The sequence below is a fragment of the Dendrobates tinctorius genome, unplaced genomic scaffold (assembly GCF_039654945.1).
Source record: "Dendrobates tinctorius isolate UK_male_01 unplaced genomic scaffold, ASM3965494v1 ptg000308l, whole genome shotgun sequence".
Classification (NCBI taxonomy): domain Eukaryota; kingdom Metazoa; phylum Chordata; class Amphibia; order Anura; family Dendrobatidae; genus Dendrobates; species Dendrobates tinctorius.
Genome location: NW_027361975.1, coordinates 2,076,769 through 2,095,140, shown reverse-complemented (window position 1 = coordinate 2,095,140; position 18,372 = coordinate 2,076,769). Strand labels below are relative to the sequence as shown.

At 46.5% G+C, this 18,372-nt stretch overlaps 1 protein-coding gene across 3 annotated transcripts in view; it reads left to right on the top strand.

Moving 5' to 3' along the window:
* LOC141073612 (zinc finger protein 692-like) overlaps positions 1–18,372 on the top strand; it is a 202,013-nt gene that overhangs the window by 113,301 nt on the left and 70,340 nt on the right. For 2 of the 3 annotated variants that reach the window (XM_073560913.1, XM_073560911.1), the window contains one exon: positions 11,366–11,419. The exons of the other annotated variant lie outside the window; for it this stretch is intronic. In XM_073560913.1, the coding sequence (XP_073417014.1) occupies positions 11,366–11,419 (54 nt within the window). The remainder of the gene's footprint in view (positions 1–11,365; positions 11,420–18,372) is intronic. 3 annotated transcript variants of the gene reach the window in all.

Here is an 18,372-nt window from a genome sequence, read left to right as displayed (position 1 = left end):
TCTCTGTCTTTTCCCCTTCTGTTGCCTCGTATTTGTGACTAGATACCTACAAAAAACTAAAGTCTCATTAAATATATATCTTGGTTTTTATTTGTATTGAGTATTTTTAACTTTATACAATTACCATGGAGTGCCCCAAAAAGGACCAATGCACACAATGTATACAATACAACACAATAAATAAGATATATCCCTTAGTTTATAAGATATACTGTATTCCTAGACTGCTAAAAAGGACAATGTGTACCTATTTAGGAGGACTATACTTGCATCAAGTGATGTGACAAGAATGGGATGTGTAGCAGGGTCAATGACTATTCTAGCCAAATCTGCACTCGAAAACTCAAATAGTGCTCTTTCCCTCCAAAGCCCCTCTCATGTGTCCAAACACTAATATTCTACCACAAATGGGGTATCTACGTAAGTCAATTTTTGGGTTATTTTGTCCTGTTACCCTTGTGAAAATGAAAAATTTGGGACTAAAACAACATTTTTGCGGGTAAAAAATTTTAATTTTATGGCTCAACATTATAAATTTCTGTGTAGAACCTGTGTCTCAAGGTGCTCCCGAAACCCCTAGATAAATTCCTTGAGTTTCCAAAATGGGGTAATTTCTGGGGAGTTTGCTCTGTTTAGACACATCAGGGGCTCTGCAAATGCTGCATAGCGTCCGTTATCTATCCCAGACAATTTTTCTCTCCAAGTCAATTGGCGCTCCTTCCCTTCTGAGCCCTGCCGTGCGCCCAAACAGTATTTTTCCAGTACATATGTGGTAGTAATCAATGTACTCAGGAGTAATCGAACAAAAAGTTGTAAAGTCCATTTTCTTGGCTGTATGTTCATTGTTGTTGTCGTTTTAACATATTTATTAATGACCTTGTAGGGGGCATAGAGAGTAGAATTTCAATATTTGCAGATGACACTAAACTCTGCAGGGTAATCAATACAGAGGAGGACAATTTTATATTACAGGAGAATTTATGTAAACTAGAAGCTTGGGCTGCTAAATGGCAAATGAGCTTTAATGGGGATAAATGTAAGGTCATGCACTTGGGTAGAACGAACAAGATGTATAATTATGTGCTTAATTGTAAAACACTGGGCAAAACTGTCACTGAAAAAGACCTGGGTATATGGGTGGACGACAGACTCACATTTAGTGGCCAGTGTCAGGCAGCTGCTGCAAAGGCAAATAAAATAATGGGATGCCTTAAAAGAGGCATAGATGCTCATGAGGAGAACATAATTTTACCTCTATATAAGTCACTAGTGCGACCACACTTAGAATACTGTGTACAGTTCTGGTCTCCGGTGTATAAGAAAGAAATAGCTGAACTGGAGCGGGTGCAGAGAAGAGTGACCAAGGTTATTAGGGAACTGGGGGGTCTGCAATACCATGACAGGTTATTACACTTGGGGTTATTTAGTTTGGAAAATCGAAGGCTTAGAGGTGATCTTATTACAATGTATAAATATATGCGGGGACAGTACAAAGACCTTTCTAATGATCTTTTTACTCTTAGACCTGTGACGGGGAAAAGGGGGCATCCTCTACGTCTGGAGGAAAGAAGGTTTAAGCATACTCACAGACGCGGATTCTTTACTGTAAGAGCAGTGAGACTATGGAACTCTCTGCCATATGATGTTGTAATGAGCGATTCCTTACTAAAATTTAAGAAGGGACTGGATGCCTTTCTTGAAAAGTATAATATTACAGGTGTGGCAGGGCTAAGGGTCGTGTAATTGATGGGAGATATGTGTCTCATAAATGGCTTATCTCCATAATGTAAGGCAGAAGTAAAGCATACCAGATATTGTTATTGTTTTTGTTTGGAAGAACCGGTCTCCTGATTGTCTCCCGCTGCACCTGAGCGAGTCACATCCCCACAATTGGTGGTACACGTGCGGGCAGCGGTCCCAGCAGAGACTTGAGACAGTTGCTGCATGTCCTGGGTGAAGTTTGCAGCGGGGCAACAAGCATTGCCTGGAATCATGGAGGACCTCATGAAACACCTGGTCCAGTCCCAGGCACTGCAGCAGGAAACCAACAAGCTGTTGTTACAGCAGATCCAGCAAAGCCAGCAGGAGCAGCGGCAGCAGTTCCAGCAGAGCCAGCAGGAACAACGGCAGCAGATGCAGCTTCTGGCAACCGCCATCCAGGAGGGCAGGACGAGCGCCCCAACCCCAGGTCGGGCTGATGCCACCGACGTCGAGAAGGCGGTAAGACGCGCATTACAAAAAATGACCCCTGAGGATGATGTGGAGGCCTTCCTGACGGTGTTTGAGAGGGTGGCTGAGAGGGAAAAACTTCAGCCAGAGCGGTGGGCGGAGGTACTGGCCCCTTACCTAACGGGGGAGCCCCAGAAGGCGTACTTTGACCTGACGGTACAAGATGCCAGAGAGTATCCCAAATTAAAAGCGGAAATTCTCGCACGCTTGGGGGTAACAATGACTACCAGGGCACAGCGAGTTCATCGCTGGGCCTATCACCGGGACAAACCCCCGCGCTCCCAAATGTTTGACCTGTTGCACCTGGTCCAGAAATGGCTGCAGCCAGAGTCGGCTTCCCCTGCACAGATGGTAGAGCGAGTTGTGATGGATCGGTTTGTGCATTCTCTGCCGAGACCTCTACAGACTTGGGTTGCCCAGGGTGATCCCCAAAATGCTGATGAACTGGTTGGGCTGGTCGAGAGATACCAGGGGATGGAAGGTTCCTTGGGGAAGCAGCCCATTCCATATTGGGGGTCCCAGCAGGGGGCGGAGTCACAAAAAGGGGTGGTGCGTCCAAGGTCAAAAGGGGCGGGGGAGGCGGTGCCCAAGGTCCCCTCGGGTGTTATTTGCTGGAAGTGTCATGGGCCAGGACATATAGCGGCCCGTTGTCCCCAGACCACCGAGCAGATGGACTGCAGCATGGGACGCCGTAGTTCATACTACGCATATCCAGCTTGCAGTGTGAACTCGCTACCTAACAAGGGGCCACAAGCGTGTCCCGTGAAGGTGAACGGTCAAGCAGTAATGGCGCTTCTGGACTCCGGGAGCTTGGTGACCCTTGTGAGGGCCAGTTTTCCTCTAAACATACTCCCGGGTAAAAAGATTGGTGTTCGGTGCATACATGGCGATGCAAAGGACTACCCTGTGGCTAGGGTGAAGATTGAAACGGCGCATGGCACCGAGTCGCATGAAGTTGGCGTTGTTCGAGACTTGTTGCATCCCATAATTATTGGCCGGGATTTCTGTCTGTTTTGGGATCTGTGGGGGATGGGTTCTGAGTGTGCTAGCAAGAGCAGGGAACCAATCCACCCCACTGAGGTATCGCCACCACCAGAGGCAGACGAGTTCCCTTTATGTGTCCTTGTTGGGGATGAAGAGGCAGGGTCCCCTGTACCTGACATCCCGGAGTTAGGGGTGGCCGGGGAGAATTTTGGGACTGCCCAACATAGGGACCCCACACTAAGGGAAGCCTTTAACAATGTCACCGTCATTAATGGGGTTGCACAAGAGCCGGGAGCAGACACAAGGTTTCCCCATTTTATGTTGAGTGGGGAATTGTTGTACCGGGTCACGAAAATAAGGGAGGAGGTGGCAGAGCAGTTAATAGTACCAGGCCCCTATAGACGAAAAGTGTTGGACATGGCCCATTCACACATCTTGGGGGGACACCTGGGGGTGGAAAAAACCCAGGAACGGATTGTACAGAGGTTCTATTGGCCTGGGTGTCACCGGGAAATGGTAAACTATTGCAGGTCTTGCCCGACATGTCAGTTAACTGCCCCCACATCTCATTTTCGGAACCCTCTTGTGCCACTGCCCATTATTGAGGTGCCATTTGAGAGAATTGCCATGGACTTGGTCGGTCCCTTAGTTAAATCAGCTCGGGGCCATCAGTATATATTAGTCATCCTGGACTATGCCACCCGCTATCCTGAGGCCATTCCCCTGAGAAACTCCTCTGCGAAGAGTATAGCCCGTGAGCTGGTCCATGTGTTTTCCCGGACGGGTTTGCCGAAGGAGATCCTGACCGACCAGGGGACACCTTTTATGAGCAAGGTGATGAGAGAATTGTGCAGAGTCTTGCAAATTTCCCAGCTGAGGACTTCAGTGTACCATCCACAGTCAGATGGCCTTGTTGAGAGGTTTAACAAGACCCTGAAGAGCATGCTGAGAAAAGTCATAGAGGAAGATGGTAGAGACTGGGATTGTCTCTTACCGTATTTACTGTTTTCTATCCGTGAAGTTCCCCAGGCCTCCACGGGGTTCTCCCCCTTCGAGCTTCTGTACGGCCGGCATCCGCGAGGTCTCCTAGATATAGCCAAGGAAACCTGGGAAGCCGAAGTCACGCCCCACAGAAGCGTCATTGAGCATGTGGCACTGATGCAGCAGAGGGTTGCGAAGGTGATGCCCATTGTTAAAGAACATCTCCGCCAGGCACAAGAGGCTCAGGCCAGGGTCTACAACCGGTCAGCCAGAGTGAGGCAGTTCAATCCGGGAGACAGAGTTCTCGTGCTAATACCGACGGTGGAAAGTAAGTTCTTGGCCAAGTGGCAAGGGCCATATGAGGTGGTGGAGAAACTGGGAGACGTAAACTACAAGATCCACCAACCCGGAAGACGGAAGCCATACCAGGTTTACCATGTTAACCTTATCAAGCCGTGGCAAGATAGAGAGCCAGCGGTAACTCCGTGCTTGCTGGGCAACCTAGAAGGGGAGGTTGGAGCCGTTACCATAGCGGAGACTCTATCGAAGGCCCAGAAGCAGCAGTGCCGGGAGTTACTCCAGAAAAACCGCGACCTGTTCTCAGAGTTGCCGGGGTGCACGAAGGTGGTGGAGCACGAAATTCTGACCGAGCCACATGTGCGGGTGAACGTGAAACCCTATCGTATTCCTGAGGCCCGGCGAGAGGTAATCTCCAAGGAGGTGCAGCGTATGTTGAAGCTCGGGGTCATTGAGGAATCCAAGAGCGGCTGGTCGAGCCCGATTGTCCTGGTCCCAAAACCTGATGGTGAATGGAGGTTCTGCAACGATTACCGGAAGCTGAATGAGGTCTCCAAGTTCGACGCTTATCCCATGCCACGCGTTGATGAGCTCATCGAGAGACTTGGACCTGCCAGGTACATAACCACTTTGGATCTGACCAAGGGATATTAGCAGATCCCCATGGCACAGGAAGCCAAGGAGAAGAAGGCATTCTCCACACCAGACGGGTGCTTCCAGTATGTCCGGATGCCGTTTGGCCTACAGGGAGCTCCAGCAACCTTCCCGAGGGCGATGGATAGAATCCTTGCACCTCATAAGCTATACGCTGCCGCATACCTGGATGATATCGTCATCTTTACACCGGACTGGGAGACTCACCTGGAAAAGGTCCAAGCAGTGTTTGACGCTCTAAGAGAGGCGGGGTTTACAATAAACCCGAAGAAGTGTGCCTTGGGGAGAGAAGAAGCCAAGTACCTCGGATATGTAGTGGGGCGTGGAGAGATCAAACCCCAAATCAATAAAGTGGAGGCAATTCAAACATGGCCGAGACCTCTGTCAAAGAAGCAAGTTAAAGCCTTCCTGGGGATTGTGGGATATTACAGGAGGTTTATCCCAAACTTCGCCACAATAGCTGCACCTCTAACTGATCTGCTTAAAGGGACAAAGTCAGTGATGGTCAGCTGGTCCGAAGAAGCAGAGTCAGCCTTCCAAGAAATGAAGGGAGCTCTTTGTAAGCAGCCCGTTTTGGTGGCCCCAGACTTTAAACGTGAATTTGTCCTCCAGACAGATGCCTCAGATGTCGGGGTAGGAGCTGTCCTTTCCCAAGAGATACGTGGGGAGGAGCATCCTGTTCTCTACTTGAGTAGGAAGTTGACTTCTTGTGAGAGAAATTACTCAGTTGTAGAGAAGGAGTGTTTGGCCATAAAATGGGCAGTGGACACATTACGGTACTACCTGGTGGGACGGAAGTTTAGGTTAATATCCGACCATGCCCCACTCAGGTGGATGAGGGAAACCAAGGGCAAGAATGCTAGGGTCACCCGCTGGTTCTTAGCCCTACAAGACTTCAGTTTCCATGTAGAGCATAGGGCCGGGAAGCTACATGGGAATGCCGATGCCCTCTCCAGAATCCCTTGCCTGGTAGGTGAAAGTGCCAAGCCCCACGGCTTTAGGCAGAGGGGGGAGGTATGTGGCAGGGCTAAGGGTCGTGTAATTGATGGGAGATATGTGTCTCATAAATGGCTTATCTCCATAATGTAAGGCAGAAGTAAAGCATACCAGATATTGTTATTGTTTTTGTTTGGAAGAACCAGTCTCCTGATTGTTTCCCGCTGCACCTGAGTGAGTCACATCCCCAAACAGGGTATATACACTAGTTTCCTTAATATTGCGTTGATCCAGGGAGCTAGTCTGATTGTCGTATGTGGAGTCGAGCAGGAATTTTTTTCCCCAATGTGAAGCTTACTGTTGCCACATGGGGTTTTTTTTTGCCTTCCTCTGGATCAACATGTTAGGGCAAGTTAGGATAGGATATGGGTTGAACTAGATAGACTTAAAGTCTTCCTTCAACCTTAATAACTATGTTACTATGTTGTCCTTCTGCAGAATAAATTTGGAACTAATTGGATGCCTCCTTGGTGACATTACATGATTTTCCTGACCCGAACACACCAACCTTCTATTTGCCTAATAAACTGAGTTCAGGAGACCCTCAGTTGGTTTAGTTATTGCAGTCAGTACACGCACGATGAGATACATCAGTCTGAATCAGGCCTTAGTCAAAGTGTAGAGCTCAAGTGCTCTTTCCTAAAGCTAGATTTACATTGGCTGATTATCATTAACAAGCATTCCTAGGAGCACTCATTTCTCAATAATCGGGCAATTTAAAAAAACTGCCAATCACTTGATGAACTAGCAAAACACTCAATTGTCAGGCAAAATTATTTTTATGTTTACTTAAAAATCATTCTTCTTAGCAGCACATCACCCTGTGCAAGTAGGATATGTGCTGCCGAGAATAATGACAGTCTATGTCTATTACTGATAATTCTGTTTGCATAAGACATGATGTCTGGTTGTCTAAAAAGTCTAATAAACAACGGCCAATCAGCAAACAAGCAGTTGACTGGTGGCCATGTAACGCCGTAACTCAAGGTGTTTAAACTAGCTCTACTAAAATGCTACATTGTGACGCAGCACACACAGACTACTAAATGTGGCCACTGGACCAGAAGAGAGTGAACCTATTACCTGTGCCATCCCCGCCACCTCTTCTGATTAGTAGGCCTGGCATTACATTGTGGCGCTGCACACACAGACTACTAATGTGGCCACTGGACCAGAGGAGAGTGAACCTATTACCTGTGCCATCCCCGCCACCTCTTCTGATTAGTAGGCCTGTAATTACATTGTGGCGCAGCATACACAGACTACTAATGTGGCCACTGGACCAGAGGTGAGTGAACCTCTTACCTGTGGCATCCCCGCCACCTCTTCTGATTAGTAGGCCTGGCATTACATTGTGGCGCTGCACACACAGACTACTAATGTGGCCACTGGACCAGAGGAGAGTGAACCTATTACCTGTGGCATCCCTGCCACCTCTTCTGATTAGTAGGCCTGGCATTACATTGTGGCGCAGCACACACAGACTACTAAATGTGGCCACTGGACCAGAAGAGAGTGAACCTATTACCTGTGCCATCCCCGCCACCTCTTCTGATTAGTAGGCCTGGCATTACATTGTGGCGCTGCACACACAAACTACTAATGTGGCCACTGGACCAGAGGAGAGTGAACCTATAACCTGTGCCATCCCCGCCACCTCTTCTGATTAGTAGGCCTGGCATTACATTGTGGCGCAGCACACACAGACTACTAATGTGGCCACTGGACCAGAGGAGAGTGAACCTATAACCTGTGCCATCCCCGCCACCTCTTCTGATTAGTAGGCCTGGCATTACATTGTGGCGCAGCACACACAGACTACTAATGTGGCCACTGGACCAGAGGTGAGTGAACCTCTTACCTGTGGCATCCCTGCCACCTCTTCTGATTAGTAGGCCTGGCATTACATTGTGGCGCTGCACACACAGACTACTAATGTGGCCACTGGACCAGAGGTGAGTGAACCTCTTACCTGTGGCATCCCCGCCACCTCTTCTGATTAGTAGGCCTGGCATTACATTGTGGCGCTGCACACACAAACTACTAATGTGGCCACTGGACCAGAGGAGAGTGAACCTATTACCTGTGCCATCCCCGCCACCTCTTCTGATTAGTAGGCCTGTAATTACATTGTGGCGCAGCACACACAGACTACTAATGTGGCCACTGGACCAGAGGTGAGTGAACCTCCTACCTGTGGCATCCCTGCCACCTCTTCTGATTAGTAGGCCTGTCATTACATTGTGGTGCAGCACACATAACATCAGAAGCAGTGCCAGGAATAGCACACACAGAAGAAAGATCGCAGTGCTCTGGTACGGCAGCCACAGACTACTAATGTGGCCACTGGACCAGAAGAGAGTGAACCTCTTACCTGTGGCATCCCCGCCACCTCTTCTGATTAGTAGGCCTGGCATTACATTGTGGCGCAGCACACACAGACTACTAATGTGGCCACTGGACCAGAGGAGAGTGAACCTATTACCTGTGGCATCCCTGCCACCTCTTCTGATTAGTAGGCCTGGCATTACATTGTGGCGCTGCACACACAGACTACTAATGTGGCCACTGGACCAGAGGTGAGTGAACCTCTTACCTGTGGCATCCCCGCCACCTCTTCTGATTAGTAGGCCTGTAATTACATTGTGGCGCAGCACACACAGACTACTAATGTGGCCACTGGACCAGAGGAGAGTGAACCTATTACCTGTGCCATCCCCGCCACCTCTTCTGATTAGTAGGCCTGTAATTACATTGTGGCGCAGCACACACAGACTACTAATGTGGCCACTGGACCAGAGGTGAGTGAACCTCCTACCTGTGGCATCCCTGCCACATCTTCTGATTAGTAGGCCTGTCATTACATTGTGGTGCAGCACACATAACATCAGAAGCAGTGCCAGGAATAGCACACACAGAAGAAAGATCGCAGTGCTCTGGTACGGCAGCCACAGACTACTAATGTGGCCACTGGACCAGAAGAGAGGGAACCTGTTACTTGTGCCATCCCCGCCACCTCTTCTGATTAGTAGGCCTGTCATTACTTGGCGCAGTACACACATAACATCAGAAATGGTTCCAGGAATAACACACGGAGTAGGAAGTTTGCGGTGCTCTGGTATGGTAGCCACAGATTGCTAATGTGGCCACTGGACCAGGGTCCTGCAAATCTTTTTGTTCAACTCTCTGACTGCATGCATGTGATCAAAGTATTCATAGGTCCCTCAATAGCAAAACCCTTCACAATAAATTTGTTGTGTTGGCCAAGCTAGAACTTAATTTCTGCATCATCTTTATCATTCCAAAGACATACTGATAGGGAATTTAGATTGTGAGCCCCATCGGGGAGAGTGATGATAATGTGTGCAAACTGTAAAGCGCTGTGGAATGTTAGCACTATATAAAAATAAAAGATTATTATAGATTATCATGACCATAACAGGGCCATTTGTGAAATTGATGATACCTGCACAAACATAATTAACTCAGTGAATCCAAGCCCATTGGGTAAGAAAATACATGATGATAGAAGAATATACAATAAGATACCACCTAAGGGTATGTGCCCACGATGCGGAATAGCAGTGGTTTGGAAGCAGCTCACCTGCACTGTGTCCAAAACACTGCATGACCACTGTGGAGATTTGACACTGCGTGAACTCACCGGCAGCGCAGGTTTATGAGCTGCAGCATGTCAATTATCTCCAGCGGACACCCTAGTCTTCGCTGCATAGTCTCCCCCATAGCCATTCATTACATGCAAGAAATCCGCATGGTTCAGCGAAAACAGCAGATTTACCTGCATGACTAGAAAGCAGCGTTTTGAATGTAGTGAAAATATGCTGCGTTCACAACACTGCAATATCCTAATCGTGGGCACATAGCCTTACAGTTGGCAAAGGGGCTGCATGAAAATAGGAACTAAACAAGTAAAACATGGTATTAATACATAATGTCAAGTTAATGTGACAGTGTAGATACAACAAGCAAGATCTACAGGTACCTATGACACATGCATTCGTGTGGCTTGAAAAATATTTGCAACTGGAAGGGCCTTGTGACTGGTTAATGTTTATGGATAAAATCCCATTTTTCAGAAGCAAAGCACAAGACTCCATATGAAAATATGGATAGAGATCAGTAGAATAAAAAAGATTTATTTTGGTAAATTCAAGAATAGTAGCCATGTCAGATTAGATGTATAATTATAATATTAATGCATATTTTAATATAATTATACATCCAATCTGACATGGCTTTTCAAAGTAAGTACTGATCCTGATCACTTCCAATAGATTTATTTAATAATTGGATCATGAAATCTGGTGACAGATTTACTTCCTAGACTGGCATAAGTAATTTTTTTGCTGGTATTTACTAGGCTGTGTGGAACCTTATCATAAGAATAGTTTTACACTTGTTCTCCCGCAACAGCACGAATACTCGTATCGGTTACTAGCAGGCCTAGCCTTGGTTACATCTTCTGGACCTCTGGATCAGTTCAGGTCCCTATCATGTGATTGCTGTAATAAACATGTATGATGCGAATAGAAAAATATGGCTGCTTCAAAAATAAAAATCGTCTTTAGAGTATGTGCACATGGTTAGCTTTTGCTGGTACTGTAACACGCAGCTTATTTTCTGCTCGATAAAAAATGCACCAAAAACCACTGCAAAAATACAGTCTTTGAACATAGTCAAATAAAGTAGTGACTTGTCATTATAATACGTGATCCCTTCCTAGGTGGCTCTGTGCAGTGTTGATCTGTGCACTTCTTACAGTAACACTATTTTATGATCACTGCATCTTCTTCACTGTTTCCATCCACTGAGCAGAACATTTTTTAGAAGGGGACAACGGGCTATACAAGTTCTATACTGCGTTGTGTTGTTCATTTTCATAAGAATGAAAATAATTAGTTTCACAATGTGTTCGGTATTATACTCCATATCAATGCTATCTATATATTTTGAAAATCTTTACTAAAAACAGGTTAAACATAAATCAGCACTGCAGCCCCTCTATTTTCTCATTCTCAGAATGAGGTCACTTCTAAAGTGATGGCTGTTGCTAGTGCCAAACCATCATTTAATTTGATGGGAATAACCTTCAAAGAAGAATGTCAACCAAAAATGGAAAATTCTTGTCACCTAAACCATTAAGTGATGTTGGGAAAGATTAGAATTTTATAAGAATATGTTTTCTTTAATATATCATTTTCAGGCGCAAATCTCTAATTGATGAAGAACTGGCTCAGATTTGTAAAAAGAGAATCAGGTAAGTCATATGTAATAAGCTGACCGGTCTTGTCGACTCTCGCCGCAAACACTGGTGCTCCCTTCTTATGATACCTTACATAGTAACATAGTAACATAGTTATTAAGGTTGAAGGGAGACTTTAAGTCCATCTAGTTCAACCCATATCCTATCCTAACTTGCCCTAACATGTTGATCCAGAGGAAGGCAAAAAAAACCCATGTGGCAACAGTAAGCTTCACATTGGGGAAAAAAATTCCTTCCCGACTCCACATACGGCAATCAGACTAGCTCCCTGGATCAACGCAATATTAAGGAGACTAGTGTATATACCCTGTAATATTATACTTTTCAAGAAAGGCATCCATTCCCTTCTTAAATTTTAGTAGTGAATCACTCATTACAACATCATATGGCAGAGAGTTCCATAGTCTCACTGCTCTTACAGTAAAGAAACCGCGTCTGTGAGTATGCTTAAACCTTCTTTCCTCCAGACGTAGAGGATGCCCCCTTGTCCCCGTCACAGGTCTAAGAGTAAAAAGATCATTAGAAAGGTCTTTGTATTGTCCCCACATATATTTATACATTGTAATAAGATCACCCCTAAGCCTTCGATTCTCCAAACTAAATAACCCCAAATGTAATAACCTGTCTTGGTATTGCAGACCCCCTAGTTCCCTAATAACCTTGGTCGCTCTTCTCTGCACCCGCTCCAGTTCAGCTATGTCTTTCTTATACACCGGAGACCAGAACTGTACACAGTATGTACATGTATGAGAAAATGCAAGCAGAGCAAATGTGTTAGACCATACAAGAAAAGAACACAAGAATAATGTGCACACCTTAATATGTTAGGAAGTAAAGAAACAATTCATTGAATATATACTGTACATTAAAGTCCACTCTTAAGAGCAGTACAAATTCACATGCCAAGGCACCATTGAAAATGTCACTGCCACCTGCTATAACCACTTTTTTCATTTTTGTAATTTTCTTAGCCATATGTCTTTATTTTTGGTCAAGAGAGCAATATGAGGGCTTATGTTTGGCAGATTAAATTGTAGTTTGACTAACACCATTCATTTTACCATATAATGTACAGTAAGGATATGTGCAACGTCTCTGCTTCTCTAGGAATTTGTTGGCAGCAAAAACGCAATGGAAAATACGTGTGTTTTTGGCATACGTTTTTTATGCGTTTTTGTACAGCAATTAATGCCTTTTGGAGCAAAATAAATATATTTGAAAAAAAATTTTTTAATGTAATTTTCTTGTTCAACCCCTTCTTTTGCATGGTTATTGGCCCCTTCCCAGACTAAAACCATCAGCTGTCAGCCGCCTCAGAAATGACGCATCAATAAGATGCGCCAAATGGGGTAATAAGGTTGGGGGAGTTCATGTCAGCCTTGTATTGGCAGCTGACATGAAGCTCAGTGGTTAGTAATGGAGAGGGATTTGTAAGACGCCCCCATCATTAACCCCATATTCAAATTTGTAAATAAAAAAACACCCAGAATAAAGTCCTTTATTTGAAATAAATGACCACAAAGTTTAACACATTTATCTAAAAATAAAAAGCACATTTTACTCCCCTTAACACCTAACCCCTGATACCCTTGTCCCCGGTAAAAAAAAAAAACATAATACTCACCTGTCCAAACAAAATAGATAATCCATAATGTCCCACGACGATTCTGATGACTTTGAGAGCAGGTATTTCAGCAGACGCTGATGTGACTGATCTCAAGGACAGCAGGCTCACACTGACACAGCTGATGAACCACGATGAACTTGTTGACGGTGCTTCTTTGTGAGAACTTTCTTGTGCAGCGGTGGTGCCGTGAGATCACTGGGGCTCATCAGCTGATAAACTCCGGTGAACTTTCTCGCCACAGCTCAGCGCTACACACTGCAGGAGCGATTAAACGTCGCATCAGCTAATGTGACTACTCTAAAGGTGATCCGAATCGTCATGGGACAGTATGCATTACGACAAATAGGTGAGGGTTATGGTGGTTTATTATTTTTTATCTTTTACATGTGACAAGGGCATCGGGGAGTAAGCATTAAGTTGAATATTGGTGTTTTTCTATTTTTTTATAGGGGACAAGGGCTTGAGAGATTAGATGTTAAGTTGAGTATAACTGTTTTTTTTTTATTTTTATTTCAATATTTATTTTAACTTTTTTTTTCACTTTGAGCACAAGCTCTGGCTGATGACTATGCCAATTAGCAGTGCCTGCTCTCTCTGTTATCAACAGGTGTAGGTTGATAGAAGTAGTATTCCCTCATCGGTCCACGCCTATATAGGACGATAGGAACCAAACATGTGATTGATGAAATAAGTGAAATATGAATAGCATAATGGCTTTTGTAATCTAGAAAAACATATGAGATACTTAGTGTGTGCTACCATTTTCTAATTTAATATGTAAGTTGTCTTTTGGTATGCACCTATTCAGACTAGTTCTAGATGTGCCGTCAGTTTTTTCTATTACTTGTATACTAGTTTTCTGACTGAGCACTCCGCCCTTCATCAAGTGGTGATTTTAATCGCATTCAATCACATGTTTGGTTCCTATCGTCCTATATATACAGGCTTTATCATGTTACTAGCCAGAGGTCAGTTCACACCAGGCAGTCAGTATAGGGACCCATTCAATCTGAGATCACCTTGTCGCTGGTGAATGGGCTCACATCTTTTGGCCAAATTTTGTGCTAAGTATCTCATATGTTTTTCTAGATTACAAAAGCCATTATGCTATTCATATTTCACTTATTTCATATTTGATATGCCTTAAAAAAAAGCCATTATGAAATGTATTACTAAAGCCATTTTGCTTATCGTATTTCATATTTGGTGTGCTACCATTTTCTAATTTAATATGTAAGTTGTCTTTTGGTATGCACCTATTCAGACTAGTTCTAGATGTGCCGTCAGTTTTTTCTATCACGCTGACATCTGACCCCACAGCTCTCTGAATGGCGGTAACAATCTTGCAATAAGAGGGGATCAAAATATTGTATCGACCCCAAAATGGTACCAATAAAACCTTCAACTCGTGGCACAAAAATAAAGCCATCAACGAGCCTCAGATCCAAAAAAAATAGAAATGCGACGGGTGTCAGAAAATGGCGACAAACCCCCAAACTTGTTTTTCATGTAAATTTCGGAATTTTTTTCACCACTTAAATAAAAAATAAATTATACATGTACTGACCTGGAGAATTATTCTGCCAGTTATATTTTACCATATAGTGAACATGGTAAGTAAAAAAAAAAAACCCAGTGAAATTTTTTGTAATTTCAACGCACAACAGTCATGGTCTCTCTTCTGGCCCGTCAGGAAATATAATTGCCCACCCCTGTTCTATCACCCGAAATCATCTGTTGGGGGGAGAGTGGGGAGCCACAATAAACTTTAAAGAGGTTGTCCACTACTTTTTCATTGATAAGGATAGGTGTCCTTAGAATAGGTCATCAATGTCTCATCGGTTGGGGTCTGACACTTAGCAACCCCATCGATCAGCTGCAGAGCTGGCTTCCTCTTGTAGTGGCCGCGGCAGGGTACTGCACATCCACCTTCTATTGATTTGTATAGGAGGTGGATGGGTAGTTCCCAGCCGCGGCCACTATCAGAAGACTGGCAGCTCCGCAAGTGGGCATGTTTTTAAAGGGACCAAAAGTAATTGGACAATTGACTTCAAGGCTTTTTCATGGACAGGTGTGGGCAATCCCTTTGTTATGTCATTCTCAATTAAGCAGATAAAAGGCCTGGAGTTGATTTGAGGTGTGGTGCTTGCATTTGGAAGGTTTTGCTGTGAAGGAAACATGTGATCAAAGGAGCTCTCCATGCAGGTGAAACAAGCCATCCTTAAGCTGCAAAAACAGAAAAAACCCATCCGAGAAATTGCTACAACATTAGGAGTGGCAAAATCTACAGTTTGGTACATCCTGAGAAAGAAAGAAAGCACTGGTGAACTCATCAATGCAAAAAGACCTGGGCGCCCACGGAAGACAACAGTGGTGGATGATCGCAGAATAATCTCCATGGTGAAGAGAAACCCCTTCACAACAGCCAACCAAGTGAACAACACTCTCCAGTAGGTAGGCGTATCAATATCCAAATCTACCATAAAGAGAAGACTGCATGAAAGTAAATACAGAGGGTTCACTGCATAGTGCAAGCCACTCATAAGCATCAAGAATCAAAAGGCTAGACTGGACTTTGCTAAAAAAAATCTAAAAAAGCCAGCACAGTTCTAGAAGAACATTCTTTGGACAGATGAAACCAAGATCAACCTCTACCAGAATGATGGAAAGAGAAAAGTATGGCGAAGGCGTGGTACAGCTCATGATCCAAAGCATACCACATCATCTGTAAAACATGGCAGAGGCAGTGTGATAGTGTGACGGACTCAGCTTCTGCTGAGCCGATTTTTTGAGTGGACTATCTGGGTCGTGGCACCCACCCACCGAGGGCAAGCTGACTTTGTGAGGAACCACCCCCTATACAGGGAGTGTCAGGGGCAAGACCAAGGGGGTGAGCCACCACAACTGCTGGGACCAGACGGCCGGCTCAGGGGGACACTAGTGAGTGTCTAACAACAGGAACGAGCAGGATGCAAAACATAAAGCGAGGTCACTGGGTTTCTTCAATAAACGTGGTTTCAAGCTTTAATCAGGTGCAAGGCATAAACAGTGAAACACAGCAAAGTGCGTGCAGGGGCACGCCAAATGTTCAAGGCATAACACATGCTAGAAAACATACCAGGGTCCAAGGCAGGGCACGTGCTAGGAGACACACCAGGGTTTGAAGGCAGGAGGCCTGCTAGGAGACACGCCAGAGTTCAAGAGAGGATGCGTGCTAGGAGACACGCCAGAGTTCAAGAGAGGATGCGTCCTAGGGGACACGCCAGATTTCAAGGCAGGGTGCGTGCTAGAAGACATGCCAGGGTCCAAGGCAGGGTGCGATGGCATCAGACTCCGGACTACTGGCAACGACCGACAGGATCCAGGCATCAGGCTGCGGAAATCAGCTCCGGACATCAGCCGCAGTCATCTGGTTCCGGACCTCTGGCAGCAGTCGGCAGGTTTCGGGAATCCGGCTGGCAAGCCAGGGTTCAAGGCAGGGTGCGTGCTAGGAGCCACGCCAGCGTTCGAGGCAGGGTGCGTGCTAGGAGCCACGCTAGGGTTCGAGGCAGGGTGCATGCTAGGAGCTACGCCAGGGTTCGAGGCAGGGTGCATGCTAGGAGTCACGCCAGGGTTCAAGGCAGGGTGCGTGCTAGAAGACACGCCCGGGTCCTAGGCAGGGTGCGATGGCATCGGACTCCGGACTACTGGCAACGACTGACAGGATCCAGGCATCAGGCTGCGGAAATCAGCTCCGGACATCAGGCCGCAGTCATCTGGTTCCGGACCTCTGGCAGCGGTCGGCAGGTTTTGGGAATCCGGCAGGCAAGCCAAGGTTCAAGGCAGGGTGCGTGCTAGGAGCCACGCCAGGGTTCCAGGCAGGGTGCGTGCTAGGAGCCACGCCAGGGTTCGAGGCAGGGTGCTTGCTAGGAGCCACGCCAGGGATCATGGCATGGTGCGTGCTAGGAGCCACGCCAGGGTTCAAGGCAGGGTGCGTGCTAGGAGCCACGCCAGGGTTCAAGGCAGGGTGAGGGCTAGGAGCCACGCCAGGGTTCAAGGCAGGAGACACGCCTCACTGGCCAGTGCACACGGCTGAGACACAAGCAAGCGGCCCGACTAAGGCACAGGAAGCGAGCTAGGAAACCAGTGGGGTAACAAGGAAAGACAAGGACATGGCAAGCAGCGGAAACCTAGGCAGAAGCATAGAGCCGGGTACAGACAATACAGGAAAGGAGAGTGTGCCAGGAGGCACAACAGAGCAAGGCAGAATACAGAGCTAGCAGCAGAGCGTAGGCCGAAGCCCAGAGCCGGGTCAAGGAAGAACCTTGAGACTAGCCTGGAAATGTGCTTGAGAAGCACCATAGGTCAGAGCAGGAATGGTGCGTGTGCCAGGAGGCACAACAGAGCACCAAGCAGAGCAAAGGCAAGACATGGCAAAGCAGGCAAAGGCAGAGAACACAGGAAGGACTACAAGTCAAAGCATGACAGAGACAAAACATGGCACAAAGGACAACACAAGACATGGCACAGGACAAGAGACAGAATACAAGCACAGATCGTGTGCAGAGACGCACGAAAGGCAGAGTGCAGGGGCACAGAATATGGGGAGCGATCGAGCAGACCAAGCAGCCATGCAGGGAAGCAACATGGTACTCAGGCCCTGACCATAGGAAGGGGTGGTCTGATATAGGGCATTAGCACCTGCACTTCCGGGTCAGGACCAGGAGGGGACTTCCGGTTCAGTTCCTCAAGGATCATAGAGGGCATTGCTAGATCAGACTGGGCTGGACCATAGAGAAGGTCACATGATCAGGGGCTCCAGAACCACTGAGAGGTTAGCTGGTTCAGACAGTGCTGGAACATAGGAAAAATCACATGATCAGGGGCTCCAGAAGCACAGAGAGGACTGCTGCATCAGACAGTGCTGGAAAGGTCACATGATCAGGGTCTTCAGGAACACAGAGGATTGCCGCAGGCAGAGCAGAGACAGCTGGTCACACAGCCACGGCATGCAGCCACGAGGTGAGGTGCGCATGCACACTGCTCCAGGCATCTTGCAGCACAACAGTCACTAGGTGCATGTGCACACTGCTCCAGGGATCTTGCAGCATAAGACATGAGAGACCTCCAGGGCGCTCGCAGGGACCCGGCACTGGGGGCAAAGCGGCATGACAGGCATGGCAGGCGTGACAGATGGCTTGGGCATGCATGGCTGCCAGTGGCACTGGGTCACTAGTGTATATAGATGATGTGACACGACAGAAGCTGCCGAATGAATTTTGAGGTATTCAGAGCCATACTGTGTGCTCAGATCCAGCCAAATGCAGCCAAACTGATTGGT